Consider the following 14,660-nt stretch of genomic DNA (forward strand, 5'->3'; position numbering starts at 1 on the left):
TTCATATAAATGAGTCTTGTGTGATCCCAGGGGCCAGTGGGGGTAGGACACAAGAGGGTGAACTTTGAGTGGATTACAACAAAGTTGTTGTGAAACATCGTGTGGGTGAGGTGAGACCAGTCATATTTTATATAAATGAGGCTGGGGTGATCCCTGGGGTCCCAGCTTAGTATCATATTTTTGAAGCCTACAAAGTTTCAAAGAACTTGGTCGAAAAATGTAGATCTCCAGACATAAAAAAATTATAAAGAAGGAATCAATATTCTTTTGGGGAAAACACTTCATATGATCATAATATATACCAAGTTTCAAAGAATTCGGTTGAAAATGATGGGAGGTGATCTCCGGACAAACGGACAAAAGTTAAAGTCGGGCAGACAGACAAAGCCAGACTATAATACTCCCGTCAAATTTGTGTCAAGTTGCTGGATTAATGTGGCCATCTTACCGAAGGACTTGAAAAGTTAAATTCGGACAATGTCAGCAATAATTTTGCAATCTCCGTGCTAAATCCAAAGGTCATCAGTAACATAGAGTAACACTGACAATGGAAAGCTAATACAAAACAATTCCAACACAGTGGACACCTACATTGTATTGGATTCTGTTGAGTCATTCAAAAAGAGTAACTGTCTGATGACAACAAATGGTATTAGCAATAGCTCAAGACAGACAAGAGATCCCAGAGGGATCTTGGTGCCCACCATTGAATGATCTTTTCTCTATTTTCCCTTTCTCTTACTAATCTGTGTAAGTTGAGAATATCCCGCCTGTACTTTTCAAACAAGGGGAACTTATATATGAAATTTGGGATTTAGCGATAATGGCTGTCTGTCGACAATGTTTTCAGATTGGTCCAAAAATGCAATACGACGGACCAAGGGGAACCTACACATGAAATTTGGGAAAGATCCCTTCAGTACCTTCTGTAAAATAACGATAACAAATTTCAGTTGTCAAAATCCAAGATGGCCGTCTGTTGGCCCTGTTGTTATCCGACTGGTCCCAAAATGCAATATGCATAACTAGGGACCAAGGGCAACCTATATATCAAATTTGAGAAAGATCCCTTCAGTTCTTTCTGAGAAATAGCGAAAACAAACTTCAATTGTCAAAATCTAAGATGGCTGTCTGTCGGCCATGTTGTTATCCAGCTGGTCCCAAAATGAAATATGCACAACTAGAGACCAAGGGCAACCTATATATCCAATTTGAGAAAGATCCGTTCAGTTCTTTCTGAGAAATAGCGAAAACAAACTTCCGTTGTCAAAATCCAAGATGGCTGCCTGTCGGCCATGTTGTTTTCTGATCGGTCTCAAAATGCAATATGCATAACTACGCACCAAGGGTAGCCTACATATGAAATTTGAGAAAGATCCCTTCCGTACTTTCTCAGAAATAGCGATAACAAACTTCAATTGTCAAAATCCAAGATGGCTGCCTATCGGCCATGTTGTTTTCCGATCGATCCCGAAATGCAATATGCATAACTACATACCAAGGGTAACCTACATATGAAATTTGAGAAAGATCCCTTCAGTACTTTCGGAGAAATAGCGATAACACGGAATTGTTTACAGACGGACGGAGGGACGGACCACGGACGCAAGGCGATTTGAATAGCCCACCATCTGATGATGGTGGGCTAATGAAATTTCATATCAAAATAGAGTAATAAACAAAGAAGAGAAGGCAGAATAAATTACATAATAAAAACAAAGTATTTATTAATTAAGATCTATATAAGGCCTTTGTAAGGCAATGTTTGCACCAACATTGAAAAAATCAAATAGAACTGTAATGCTTTTACAATGAAACATAGAACACATTTTCTCTTTATATCATCAACATGGGATATTTATGCTTGCCGATAACATGTATGATGACCCGTAATATATAATGTTATGAATCAACTTGTATTACAAGGCATTTAAATATCATGATATGCATACATATGTGGGATTATCACAATTTTGGGGTATTGCAATTTGCTAGAGTGTGGTACAAATGGTATTGAAATCTCTCTTGATATTCCCACAAGCTAATACTCTACTACAAGTACATGTTTCCTACCGACCCCCACTAAAAATAGTAAGCGACCTCAACCTTGACCCAAAAACCCTGAAACTCAATCTTATCCGAGAAAGCATGGTCATTTATCATTGTGTCAAGATTGATTAAATCCCTCAAGGAATGAAACCGCTTGAGCTCTGACAAACTGTAGGGTTATGTACAAACCTGTATTTCCCCTGGTGTCACTGGTAGGGGACTGATAATCACCACCAGTGAACAACACTGTTGGGATTCTGTTCTGTGGTGATCTTTCATTAATTCATGCTACACACATGGAGCAAGAAGCACATGGGCCTTTGCGGTCACAAAAGTTCTGATGTGTATACCAATTGCTATTCAACCAACATTTAACACATCTCACACATATGACTTGAAGGCAAATAAAGGTTTACTATTTACTTGAAACAGGACACAATACAGTCCTATCGTGTTGCTAGGTATTATCCCCAATAACCATCAAGAAGCCATCTGCCCATTATCATATCACATATACCTAATTATGCTGGGCTAACAGAAGTGTAAAATACAGTACAATTGTTAGCTTGATTTTCATCTGAACCCTAAGAACCTTACACCTATAACAGCAAGATTTATTGTCAACTTGTTAAGAGGTCCAAAATGACCTTGACCTTCGACTCAGTGACCTTGCATTGGGTCAGTTGACTTTTTGTTTAATTCTGACCAACTTTGTTTCATGAAGTCAGAACAAAAATGTTCAGCAGTGAAAAGATAGAAAATTAGACCTTAACTTTTGACAGTGTCCTTGACCTTATGCCAGTTTGCTCCTTGTTTATCTCTGTCACAACAAATTGTTTATCAGTTAAAAAGAAACAATTTAAAAAATTTGACATTGACGTTTGGGCCAAATGACCTCTTCTTTTTAGTGAGCTGAAAATTATAATGACCCAGGGCCTCTTTATTAATGAAAAAGAAGTTGATAAACAGTTTCAACACATTCACCCCTGTGACTTTGAAAGTATGTCAAGTTCATTCATTTGAACAAACTTCAGCTTACTTTCCAACTGTTCAAATACTCTATTCTGTATGAATGGTGAATTTTAATGAGATTGTAGAATTTGATTTTTGTTTAAATTCAAAGGAAGCAATAGTTTGAATATTTTTATGAACACTGAATTATGATAAGATTGTAGGATTTGAAGAATTCTTTCAAAGCAATTTGATAGGATTTCAGTGCTTGTAGGAACTTCGTCAACATATATATCCCATACAGCTAACATAATCTTGGAAAACATAAAAACAATTATTCACATACACAATCAAATTCTAAACACAAGTTCTAGTTCATACCTATGAAATAAGCAGTACATGCAAGTATCCACACAGTTTTCTCAATGATCAGGAATGTCCCAGACTGGGGCAAAGACACCTGTCTTGGTTTCGTGAAAGTATGAAATCATAATACATGTATTTCCTGTCAATTGAAGATTTTCTTAAAAATCATTTTCAACTTTTTCAATTGCTAATATGTTAGTTATAAATCATGAACAAAGTCTATTGATTTCACAAATCCTGAAATATTCATTTAACTGATTTAATTTTTATACATGTATTACTTCATACCATCATCTTCAGCACAAAAATTCAATTTACAAACTTAATCATATACCCTAAGTATAGCAGCACTATTAACAGTAGGACAAAAAGGTCCAAAAGCACTCATATTGCATACATCTTCAGACAGAGTTCCAGACATATCAAGCATCACATTCATGCAGACTGGATTTTCATGAATTTCCTTTAAAACTACATTTATATAGTTCAATAGTATTGGGATTCCTGTTGATAGATATACTTTAATGTTTGCAATTTCCAAATAATATATCTGAAATACAGTTGCATTAAACTCCACACAAATTTCAGCGAAGAATTATAACCTCACAGATGTGAGCTCAAGAATCTTTGCAAGACAATTACTGAATCAAAACATTGTTTTCAAATACTTCAATAAGAGATTCTTTACATCTCTACTAAATACAGGAATCATTTTTTTTGGTGAAATTTGTAGATTATTCTAATATTTCAAATATTCAATTATCCAAAAACCCTAGAGATTAGACAACAGTTTCTCAGTCATTCCTTCTGATACATAATTTTATACAACATTTACCTGGAAGTCTGGAGATCTACCTGATTACATCAGAAGATGTATGGATGAATATAAAATGTCAACATAACAAAATGGATGAATAGTGGACCTGGGAATGGAAGGAGTATATTCTTCTTGTGCATTTTTTTGAAAGACATTGAGCATTAACTCATTCCTTATTGTTCCTTTGGCCACATGCATAATGCAGAAAATATTCCTCAAGAATGTGCTACGTGTGCTTGAAGGTCGAATTTGGAGAGCGTGGAATAAACTCTGGGGCATCAGGATTCAGCTTACTACAAGATGAAGGAGTCTGAAAAATTCAAGTAAAAAAAACATTCTTTAACATCATGATCAACTTCTGTCTGAATAGAATACAATGTTCAACTTACGAAACCTTTACAGATATAATAAGATCATTAAACAGTATAATGTTACTTTTGGAATTTCATAATAAAGTTTCATCATTTTAATAGTCAGAGTTTTTCTACCATGTAATTATATAATTTTGTCATCAATATCATATACAATTGATGACATTACAATTAATATATGACAATGCACAATATTGTCTCTGTAGAGAAACAGATAAATGTCCAATACATTGGTTAAACCATCCTGATTTCTGAAATGGCTGTTGTCAAAATTTAATTTATATCAGTGCAAATGTTTTGCAAAATACTGATCATGAATTCAGTATTAATAATGAAAATGCCAATTTGAAATTAACTGATCTTATATAGGAATGAATAATTTAAAATTTTTCACTTTATGAGTTATATGATCAACAGAATCTTACACTCATGACTATGTGATAATCTTATATAGAATGTATTTTTGAACACATTCAATTATTTTATAAATCATTTTCCTGACATCTCGTGGCACATCATATTGAACTTGTTTAAAGAACTCCATTTACATTTATTACAAATTAATCGGTGTCTGTTAGATTCTCTTTATCTTTGCTTCTTATAAATACAGTCTGCACGACAAAGTTTTACTGCTATAGGCCCTTCGGGCCTATGAACTCCAGAATTAGCAGGCCCGATCAAAATTGTATAGGTCTGAAAATTGAAGATATAATCCATAAAATAAAAATGCTTGCTTTCTATTATAAGTTTTTTTCCGGGCTTTGCCCCATCAACATACCGGAGAAAGCCAGCCATTTTCGAACCGGAAATGTATTTCTAGGTAAATTAGAGTTACTTCCCTTAGACCGGAAGATCAACTGTAAGCCTCTACCGTGTTTCGACGGTTGTGTGACGACATGCAATGACTTCGTATTTTAGTTTTACCATTTTACCGCAATGAAAAAGTATGACTTCGTGTTTAAGATAGATGAATTATTACCTTATATATAAAATTTTCTTTTTTGAAATTTCATAGGTCCGTCGGGCCTGTGGGTTTGGGGAAACTATAGGCCCGACCATATTTTTAAAGGCCCCGGGTCTCGGGCCTGCGGTTAACGTCGCAGACTGTAAATAATGGATTAACAAAGTTAAAACTAGGAACTTTGTAAAGATATTTACCTTCTGATTATGGAGACTGTTCGTGTAGTTATACAAAGCTGTCATAGCTTCCTCTACGGAGTTAAAATATATCCATTCCGCTTCTTCCTCCGCTAACATCTCCTCAAAACATGCATCCATAAATGCTTCCTCCCAAAACTCCTCTTCTACCTGTAAACAAGTTTTCTACATTAACTACAAGGAGGAATTGCTGATGTGACAATACTTAAATTACAGCAATCTGGACCAGGAAAGTATTTAGTGATTTCCTTTGGAACTAAAACTTTGAAAGACATGAATGTCCCTGCTCCTATGCAACCATGTGTCTGGTACAAAAGGTTTCAAAGTGGACAACTTAACCTTGATCAATGACAAAGAAACTTCAATCCAGTGTAGAACTTGATGTTCCGATACCAAAACATAAAATGAATTAAATCACAGATTAAAATGAGACAGGACGTGACAAGACAGATATGGACAGCAGGACAGGGTAACAATATATAGAGGATATTGAATGGTTTCCCGTTTAATATAACATATATTTCACTAGTATGACTGAATATCGATATTTCCACAAGTGCGAATTTGAAGCACGAGTGAAAAATATCGAAATATTCTGTCATACAAGTGAAATATATGTTACATTAAACGGGAAACCATTCAATTTTCTTTTTATTGCATTTCATATACTTAATCAAAGTACTGAAAGTACTGTAGGAGGCGTTAGTCAGATGTAAAAGGAGATATTTGAAATAAAGCAAGAATACAAATTAAACTGATATCAATATGACTAAACATTTCCACTTAAGTGTGTCAAACCAACCGGACATAATGGTTTTCACAGTCCTGATGAATGTAATGGTTTAGACTGTTCCGATATACATAATGGTTTTAACCATCTTAAAGTTTCAAACCTACTTCTAAAAGTAGTTAAACATTTCTTATTTCAATCAAACCTTTACTTAAGAAGTCAAACATTTTAAATTGTTTTCAAATCGACTTCTACTTAGGTACATGTCATTAACATTCATACTTTAAACCATCTTTTATATTTAAGTAGTTCAAAATTTGCATTTATGTGTTTAAAACAAACTTATATTTTATAGGCCTGGGTATTAGAAATGTCGAAACAATATGATATGCATTTCGATATGTTATAACAATACACGATATGTATTGAAAATACAGGGAGTGTCTGCTACTTTTTTTGTTGAAAGTGTGCAATGTCTTTCAATATCTTGTAAACAAAATTGTTTATTCCTTTCTATTTTGATCTTAGAATAATATCAAAATTAGATTGACGGCTTTTAAAAGTTATTACACTTTTTTTTCAACAAAGACCTCATTTGTTAAGGACAATTATTTTAAAATTAGATATCAATTACATCTATTTTAATAGATCCAATGTCAATATTAACAATAAACTGTGATTTGTGATTTGTTGCTTTTTAATTTACCACCAAGATGTAGATAATAGCCTAGTAGCTATAGGTACTGTATATAAATATACAGCGTTTTACATGCAAAATATTGAAGAAAACTTTCATATTTGATATCAATTCAATATGATTGTATAAGTCCCTTGGGGTGGGGAAAGAACCCTGGGCCTATTTTTACATCAGGATTGTGTTCATCTCTTGGTCAATTTGGCTTAATTGACATAAATAACTTCTTCTCTGAAACTAAGCAATCGATATAGCTCATACTTGACTGGTAGCATCATTTTGGGTAGGGATTCAAAATTGTAAAAATGGTGGGGTTGACCCCTGGGGGGCAGGGTCAAAAGGGGTCAATTGGTTTCTCTGAAACTAAGTTATGGATATAACTCACATTGGTGTGGTAGCAATCCCTATGGGGTTGTACCCAAAGTCAATTTCATTTCATGGATTAATTGCACAATTTGGTATAAAACCTACATTTGTATGGTAGCATGGTTATGGGGTGGGTATTCAAAATTGTACGAATGTTGGGGTTAACCTCCCGGGGGCTGAAGGATGGGACCAAAATAGGTCAATTTCGCTAAATTGACATTTTTAGAATAACAATAAACCAATGTACATGTACCCATATAAAATGCTTATGATATATTGACATAGAAATACCAGCGACAAATTAACTTAAGCATCATTCTTGTTTCATATCTCATAAAACCAGGTGAGCGATACAGGCCCTCTGGGCCTCTTGTTTTATCTGTGAAACCATTCAGATCCCAACTCCATAATCTTGCTGGACACCCCTTTTGAGCCAACAATTGAATTGCAATTGATGGATAATTTTTAATTTTGGCAAGAAAACATTCTTTAAAGGGCATGTCTGCATCATTTTTAATAATTTGCCCTTGAAACTTCGCACACACCTTCATAAGAGCCGGTTCTTTAAAATGTGAATGAAGGTCATGGTCAGAGAGATAAACTCAATATTTGTAGCCAGTCACACATGTTACATGTATCTGTTTGCCAAATATCCAGCCTTTATGTGTATGTGCAGTTTTGGGTCATTTTTTCATTTTGGTAGGAATTTCTTTTTAAAAGTGCCATATCTGCGTCATTTTGATTATTTGACCTTGATACATTGCACACACCTTTAAAAGGGCCGATTCTTTAAAATGTGACCCAAATTAATAATTTTGAAAGAACTTTGAATTTTTTTCATCATTTGACCCCCGTGACCTTGAATGAAGGTCAAGTTCAAATATAAGTATAACATTTGTAGCCAGCCATACGTTATCGATGCGCCAAACATCAAGCCTTCATGTGTATATAGATAAAAGAGCAGAAACCTTTATTCTGCAATTTTGGATTATTATTTAATTTTGGCTGGAGAAAATAGCTTTATGATTCTTTTCCAAGTGCCCTATCTTTCTGCCTTATTTTTATCTGATGACAATAAAATATGCACATTCTGTTTCAGTGGACTATGTTCTTTCATATGAAATGAAAAAAATAATCAATTTGAGATTTTTATTTTTGACATTCGAACCCATAACAAGTCGTTGGCCTTGACATTCTCTGACAATATGTCATTGAGAAAAGTTTGCCCTAACCACGTGCTAACCAATTTCCAAAGAAAATGAAACAAATTATGCTAAAATATGTGTGATGAGTTTCCTATATAAACTATAGTAAAATGTATCCTCTCCCCAGGGAGAATGCGACACATAGCTATAGGGGGCCATGAAATTAACAATTTTGATAAAACAGCTTAAGAACCTTTTGTACACCATTCTGCGATATCTTGGTCTTAAGAAGAAGACCGACGCATGACGACAGATCAAATTATAATGGTGTATATTATGAGCTGAATGTCAAAGGATTGTAAACTCTGTACAAATTGTATTATATTATCAGGCAGTCAGCCTAAATGTATGTTTCATATCTACCATATTAGAAGTTTGAGGTTTTGTACGATATATATATATACTTAATTTGTACACATACATTAAATGAGTTAGCTGCTTTCATAAATTAAGATGTTTTTTCTAGAGTTTACTAGGCCGGATGAAATATGATCATGAGCAATCAGTATGGTCAATATGTGATTTGATAAAATGCCTCTCGTAGGTCAACCACTCATGATCACTCAACTTCTTTTTGTAGGAGTCAATATTATATGTACGAGAATTAAACTCTCGCGATGTCTGTTGCACATAAGTACAAAGAAATACATTATCACTTAAGCCGAAAAAAATCACACTTAAGTAGCAATAACACATAATAGTCGAAAACCCAATACAGTGGAACTTCGTTAACTCGAACTCGGATAACTCGAATACCCCGCTTAACTCGAAGTACCTCGCCGGTCCCGGCCGAATTCTCTCTTTATCTTAGTAAAAAAAACTCGGATAATTCGAATTCGGATAACTCGAAAAACTCGGATAATACGAAGTAAAAATTTGGTCCCAACAATAAAAATCCTACTTGAAATGTTCGAATAACTCGAAGTATAAGTTTCGTCGATCGGTGGCAAACGCCGACATTTTTTAAGAGCTAAATTCCGTTTGTAATACTGAACATATCGGCACTACTAACCTACATGCTATTATAAGTGTTTCATAAATTCATAAAAGAAATCGTCGGTTGAATCTTATAACAAGTCTTGGTGATAAAAAGTACTGCTTTACTTACATCAGGTAATTTCCCAAGACGGTCGCCGATATCAGTACACACGATAGTCAACAACTCATCTGCCCGTTCGCTCAAGCGGAACTAATCTCTGACACACCGGTAGATCTACCCGGCTGATGTTTTTACAGGTGTAGAAATGACACAGTCACCGGCGCCTATTAAATCTTTAAACTGCTGAAACAATAGCGTAATTACTGCCGAGGTGTTCAGAGTACAACTGTAACGGTCAGTGCTGTCTATTAAATCGGATAAAACGCCAACTCAGTTACAGTAACATTTTATACGCACATGCGCAGCCCAACTTCCGGTGCTAATACACATGGAAATGGCGTGGTTATCAATAAAAAGTAAGTAGGCCGATCAAACAGTATTTTATATATGTCCAATAAAAGGTAATGGTTCCGTTACGTTTTGTATGCAATCTGTGTTAAACTTAAACGGTTATTTGTTTTGACATTAATAACTTGTTATTTTGTCGAATTCCGTTTTATCGTTTACCTTTTGCAAACATGACTTGCACATCAGATCATCATTGAAGTGACTAAGTGAAAGAAACTTTATCGTGACTGTATATCGGCAAAACTACACCAAATTACAAGTGACATAACGAAACATTACATATATATTTACATGTATTGACCAGTCTTTACACTGATCTGGTGAGCGACGGAGCGAAGTTATTATGATTATATAATGTTGACAAATATTGACCAAACTTTTCACCAAAAACGATAACTCGCTTAATTCGAACACTCGGATAACTCGAAGTTTTTTCGTGGTCCCGTCGACTTCGAGTTAACGAAGTTCCACTGTATATGTTATCAGTGATAAGAAACAGTACTTATAAGCATTTTTGGCAATTTATCCTGAAACAGCTATAGCCTTCCATATTTGACATCCCACAGATTGTTGCTTGTATATATATATAGTTTTAAAGGTCAACATTGGAAAAAACCTAAATGGTTATACATGAATTCATAATAAATAGAATTATTGACAAACAAGTTTCATTTATTTTCACACTTTCTGGAGACCAATAAGGAGATTGATGATTATTTTAAGGGATATGTTCGCGACATGAAAATCAAACATTTTTAATTAAATTTCAAAAGCAAATATAGATTTATTTTGAAAGTTATGAGGAATATTGATATTTGAGAAAGTCTTATATTATATGGATTTGATATCGATTGCCAATAGATATACATGTATTTATCATTTTACATGAAAACAACAAAAAGTTATATTACATGAAAACAACAAAAAGTTGTACTAATAGGTTAAAATGCAATTGGTATACATTTTGTTAATCTACAATTACTTTGTATTGTTTAAATATTCTATGTAATACAAACATTTCACAGCTTGGTGCATACAAATGTATATATATATTACATGAAAACATTTGAAAAGGTTGAATCGTGAGCTGAATAATATATAAATAAGACAAGCTGGTTCAATAATAATTTAGCATTTTCATATATATTACGAGCGCGAGTAGCTACTGCAGTAAACCTTATCACAGAAATCCAGATTCTGTATATTGTCTCTGTCGGGGAAGTTACAGCACAAATGACCACCACGACAGATATGTGCCAGTTTTCTTAGTTTTAAAAAATAAACGATCGAATTCCATCACGCCATCACGTAGGTCTACCGAATCATGGATTTGAAACACAGGGACTTCGATCAGTTATCGCAGTAATCCGAAGGGTTCTGGGGTTGATATCGCCTTAAAGCTGATTAAAGTCTGCATATAGTATATAGCAAGATCGTCAGAAAATTCGGACTATAATCGCAGTAGATATTGTGATTTTGTGGTCTGGCCAGGCTTGAACAACTTATCGTAAACAGTTTCGTCCTAAATAAACAAACACTTATTTCAGTGAGTCAACAAACAGATTTAAACTTTGTAAGCAACTTGCCTTTAATTCATGTTGATAGATATTAATTTCTAGCGACAAACATCATTTTGATGCTTCGTGTGAAGCCCGTGTCCACGTGCTTCCATTTTGACAGAGTGCTCGCTCACGTAAACAGACGGAACACGTGATCGCTAAATATCGGACTAAATCTCATAAAATCTCGTGAACAAACTACCAAGTTCACTGTTGTAAACAAAAGAAATGTTGTTAGCCAAAACCTGGAGGGTATTATGAAAATCAGAAATTTTTGTTTGTGCTTGGTTGTTATGCCATCCTTATTTCTAGTAGTTAAACAAGTGTCCTCTGTAAGGTAACGTCAGAATCTCGCAGTTATCTCCCTTCAAACAGTATTTTCAATATAGATTTGCAAAAATCGATGCAGGTGTAGATATTAACAAGACATTATTCTTATTGCTTATTCAAAATAATTCCTGGAATGTTCAAAACATTATCAGCATAGTTAATACATTTCTGTGCACATCTACTTTGAATGACGGACTACAATGACGTGCCTCATACTTGGAACTAATTATAAGCGAATCATTACCCCTAGTTACAGAAATTACCACCAGAGGTCTCAAATTCCGGGCTTCCGCCGAAGAGAAATTTATACTGAATATACATTTTTTCATGTAAAAGCACTTTATTTGTAGTCTTGATAGTTTTCATAAATGTATATATAGTTCAACTACATCATATATGTACCGAAAGAAACTACAAAATGAACTGTGAAAGGAAATATAACGAAAATGAAAGTGAGAGATTGTGACGTCACAACTCGTAGGTGATTGTAATATGGCAGGCGTAAACGCCTCCATAAAAACAAAATTAAAAACATCGAAAAATTAATAGTGTCAAAAAGAGCAGGAATATTCATGATGTCATCTCTTTTGTGACGTTACTTCACGTCAACTTGACTGCGCCATTTTGAAAGGACTGATCAACGCAATTTAAGCACTTCCTGCTGTTATCGGATAATCTATGCATGAATAGCTAACGTCAAGCGAGTATTTTGTCAAAAACTAGTCTGAAAATTTCAGAAATACAGCAAAATAACCAATTTATCTATCTCTGCTTCAAATGGAAAAATTGGCAAGTTTCAACGAGGTGAATACAAAGGTCTGCTTTGAGTTTGATTAGTCAAAAACGGAAAACTTATATTTTCACTGCAAAACTTATATTTTCACTGCAAAATCTTGTATTTTCACTGCAAAATCTTATATTTTCACTGCTCATCGCTGCAGTGAAAATATACGTTTTATTAGTTTGATAAATTTCTATATTTCACTGGCAAAATGCAATAAATCCCTTTTCATTACAGTATGTATGACACATGTATATACTGACCTGTTTATCAAACTCATCTAGCTCCTCTCCCATCCACACATACTCGGAGAAGTCTACATCTTGTCCCATTCCAGGAGCCTCTTCATGGATCTGATCCATGTTATGCTGCAAGTAGGGTGGAAGTTTCATATTCATGATTCTCGAGTTCTGCAAAAGAAATAAAATACTGTTTACAAATAAGTAAGTGATGTTGTTCATATAAACTTTCAATATAGCTAGCTAGGCTATAAGAGGTTTAAAGTGGAGATTATAGGGTCACCTTACTAGCTCAGACTAGGGAGAATTTCCTTTTAACCTATAGCTAGTGGTATGTTTACCTTGAGAGCTAAAGGTTGCTTTAGAAGGCATCATCATTTTTTTCTTCAAATAAAAGCGATATTATAATATGTAATAACATCCCTTCTGCTGTAAAACACTGAGAAATAACACATTTAGCAGCGATAAACACCTTTAAAACTCATCCAGGTCCTTTCAGGTCTTACTTCTAGTTTGAGCCCTAGTTATTTATGGTCACTGACTAAATATATTCATACCTCGTCAATTATCTGGCTTATCATATCTTAACATCATTCGTGTAATCTTATTATCATGCTGGTGCCACTATTCAGGGTGATTTCATCAGAGACATGTAATGATTATATTATTAGGCCTACATGTCACTGATTTCAAGGAGCAATTTATAGCCTGCTGATGTCAGAACTATGTATCCTACTGGGAATCTGAGGACATACAGTCTAGAGAACCCCCAATCTACTTGTCACAATGTCCTGTGAAAATCGTGAATATTAAATAACACATTATTAGAACACAGTGATTTCCTCAAGTCGACTTTCTTTCAAGATTGTCCGACATTTCCCAATAAATCTAAATTTAGATTGACGACGTCTTAAGCTTCTCCACCACTGTTATTATGATCGTATTACGGATACTTTTGGTCGGTTCTTGTCAGTATCCGGACACATATGAGGATTTAATTACGGATTGAATTACAGATCACAAGGCGATTATCTCAAAATTCTCCGATCATGTCGTTATATTACAATCATTGGTTAAAGTTTGAAACTGAATGACCTAATTCCAGCAAACGCACACGTAAACAAACTGCGGTTTCAATCGATAATTTCGAAATCTCGTTCATTTTTGTGGATGACAGGGATTTCAACAGTGAATACATAAAGTGATGTTGGGCGCACGTGCATTAGAAACATGGAATATGCTCACCAGATGTGCTTGCTCTCCCCTTTCTAACTGTGTCACCGTCTTCTCCTTTGTTTTGGTGTTCAACTTGGCAGGTACTTGTTTGTAAATAAACAATTTACTCTTCGATCTACATCCGTTTTAAAATATAGTTCTAAATGATAGTAACTAGTTTTCACACATTCGATTGATGATGTAAATAATAATGTGATAGTTGAATTTATCGATAAACAATATATATGCTATGATATAATTATATTGAATTAAATCGAAAACGACTCATCCTGTAAAATCCTTGACATTGGCGTAGTGATATCACTCAGGCTAAACAGTGCTCGCACATCGGGTGATTCCGGCCAATGAGTTGATCTATATA

The 14,660-nt window shown here is 34.5% G+C and overlaps 1 protein-coding gene across 1 annotated transcript; it reads right to left on the reverse strand.

Annotated features, from left to right (window-relative positions):
- Window positions 1–1,698: 1,698 nt before the first annotated feature.
- LOC117339205 (polyadenylate-binding protein-interacting protein 2B-like) lies at window positions 1,699–14,402 on the reverse strand. Its single transcript, XM_033900673.1, has 4 exons — window positions 14,309–14,402; window positions 13,088–13,234; window positions 5,713–5,862; window positions 1,699–4,493 (listed from the first exon to the last, which is right to left on the reverse strand). The coding sequence occupies exons 2-4, from the start codon at window positions 13,220–13,222 to the stop codon at window positions 4,410–4,412; spliced, it is 369 nt and encodes a 122-aa protein (XP_033756564.1). The 5' UTR covers window positions 13,223–13,234; window positions 14,309–14,402; the 3' UTR covers window positions 1,699–4,409.
- Window positions 14,403–14,660: the final 258 nt, after the last annotated feature.

This window comes from Pecten maximus, chromosome 12 (assembly GCF_902652985.1).
Source record: "Pecten maximus chromosome 12, xPecMax1.1, whole genome shotgun sequence".
Classification (NCBI taxonomy): domain Eukaryota; kingdom Metazoa; phylum Mollusca; class Bivalvia; order Pectinida; family Pectinidae; genus Pecten; species Pecten maximus.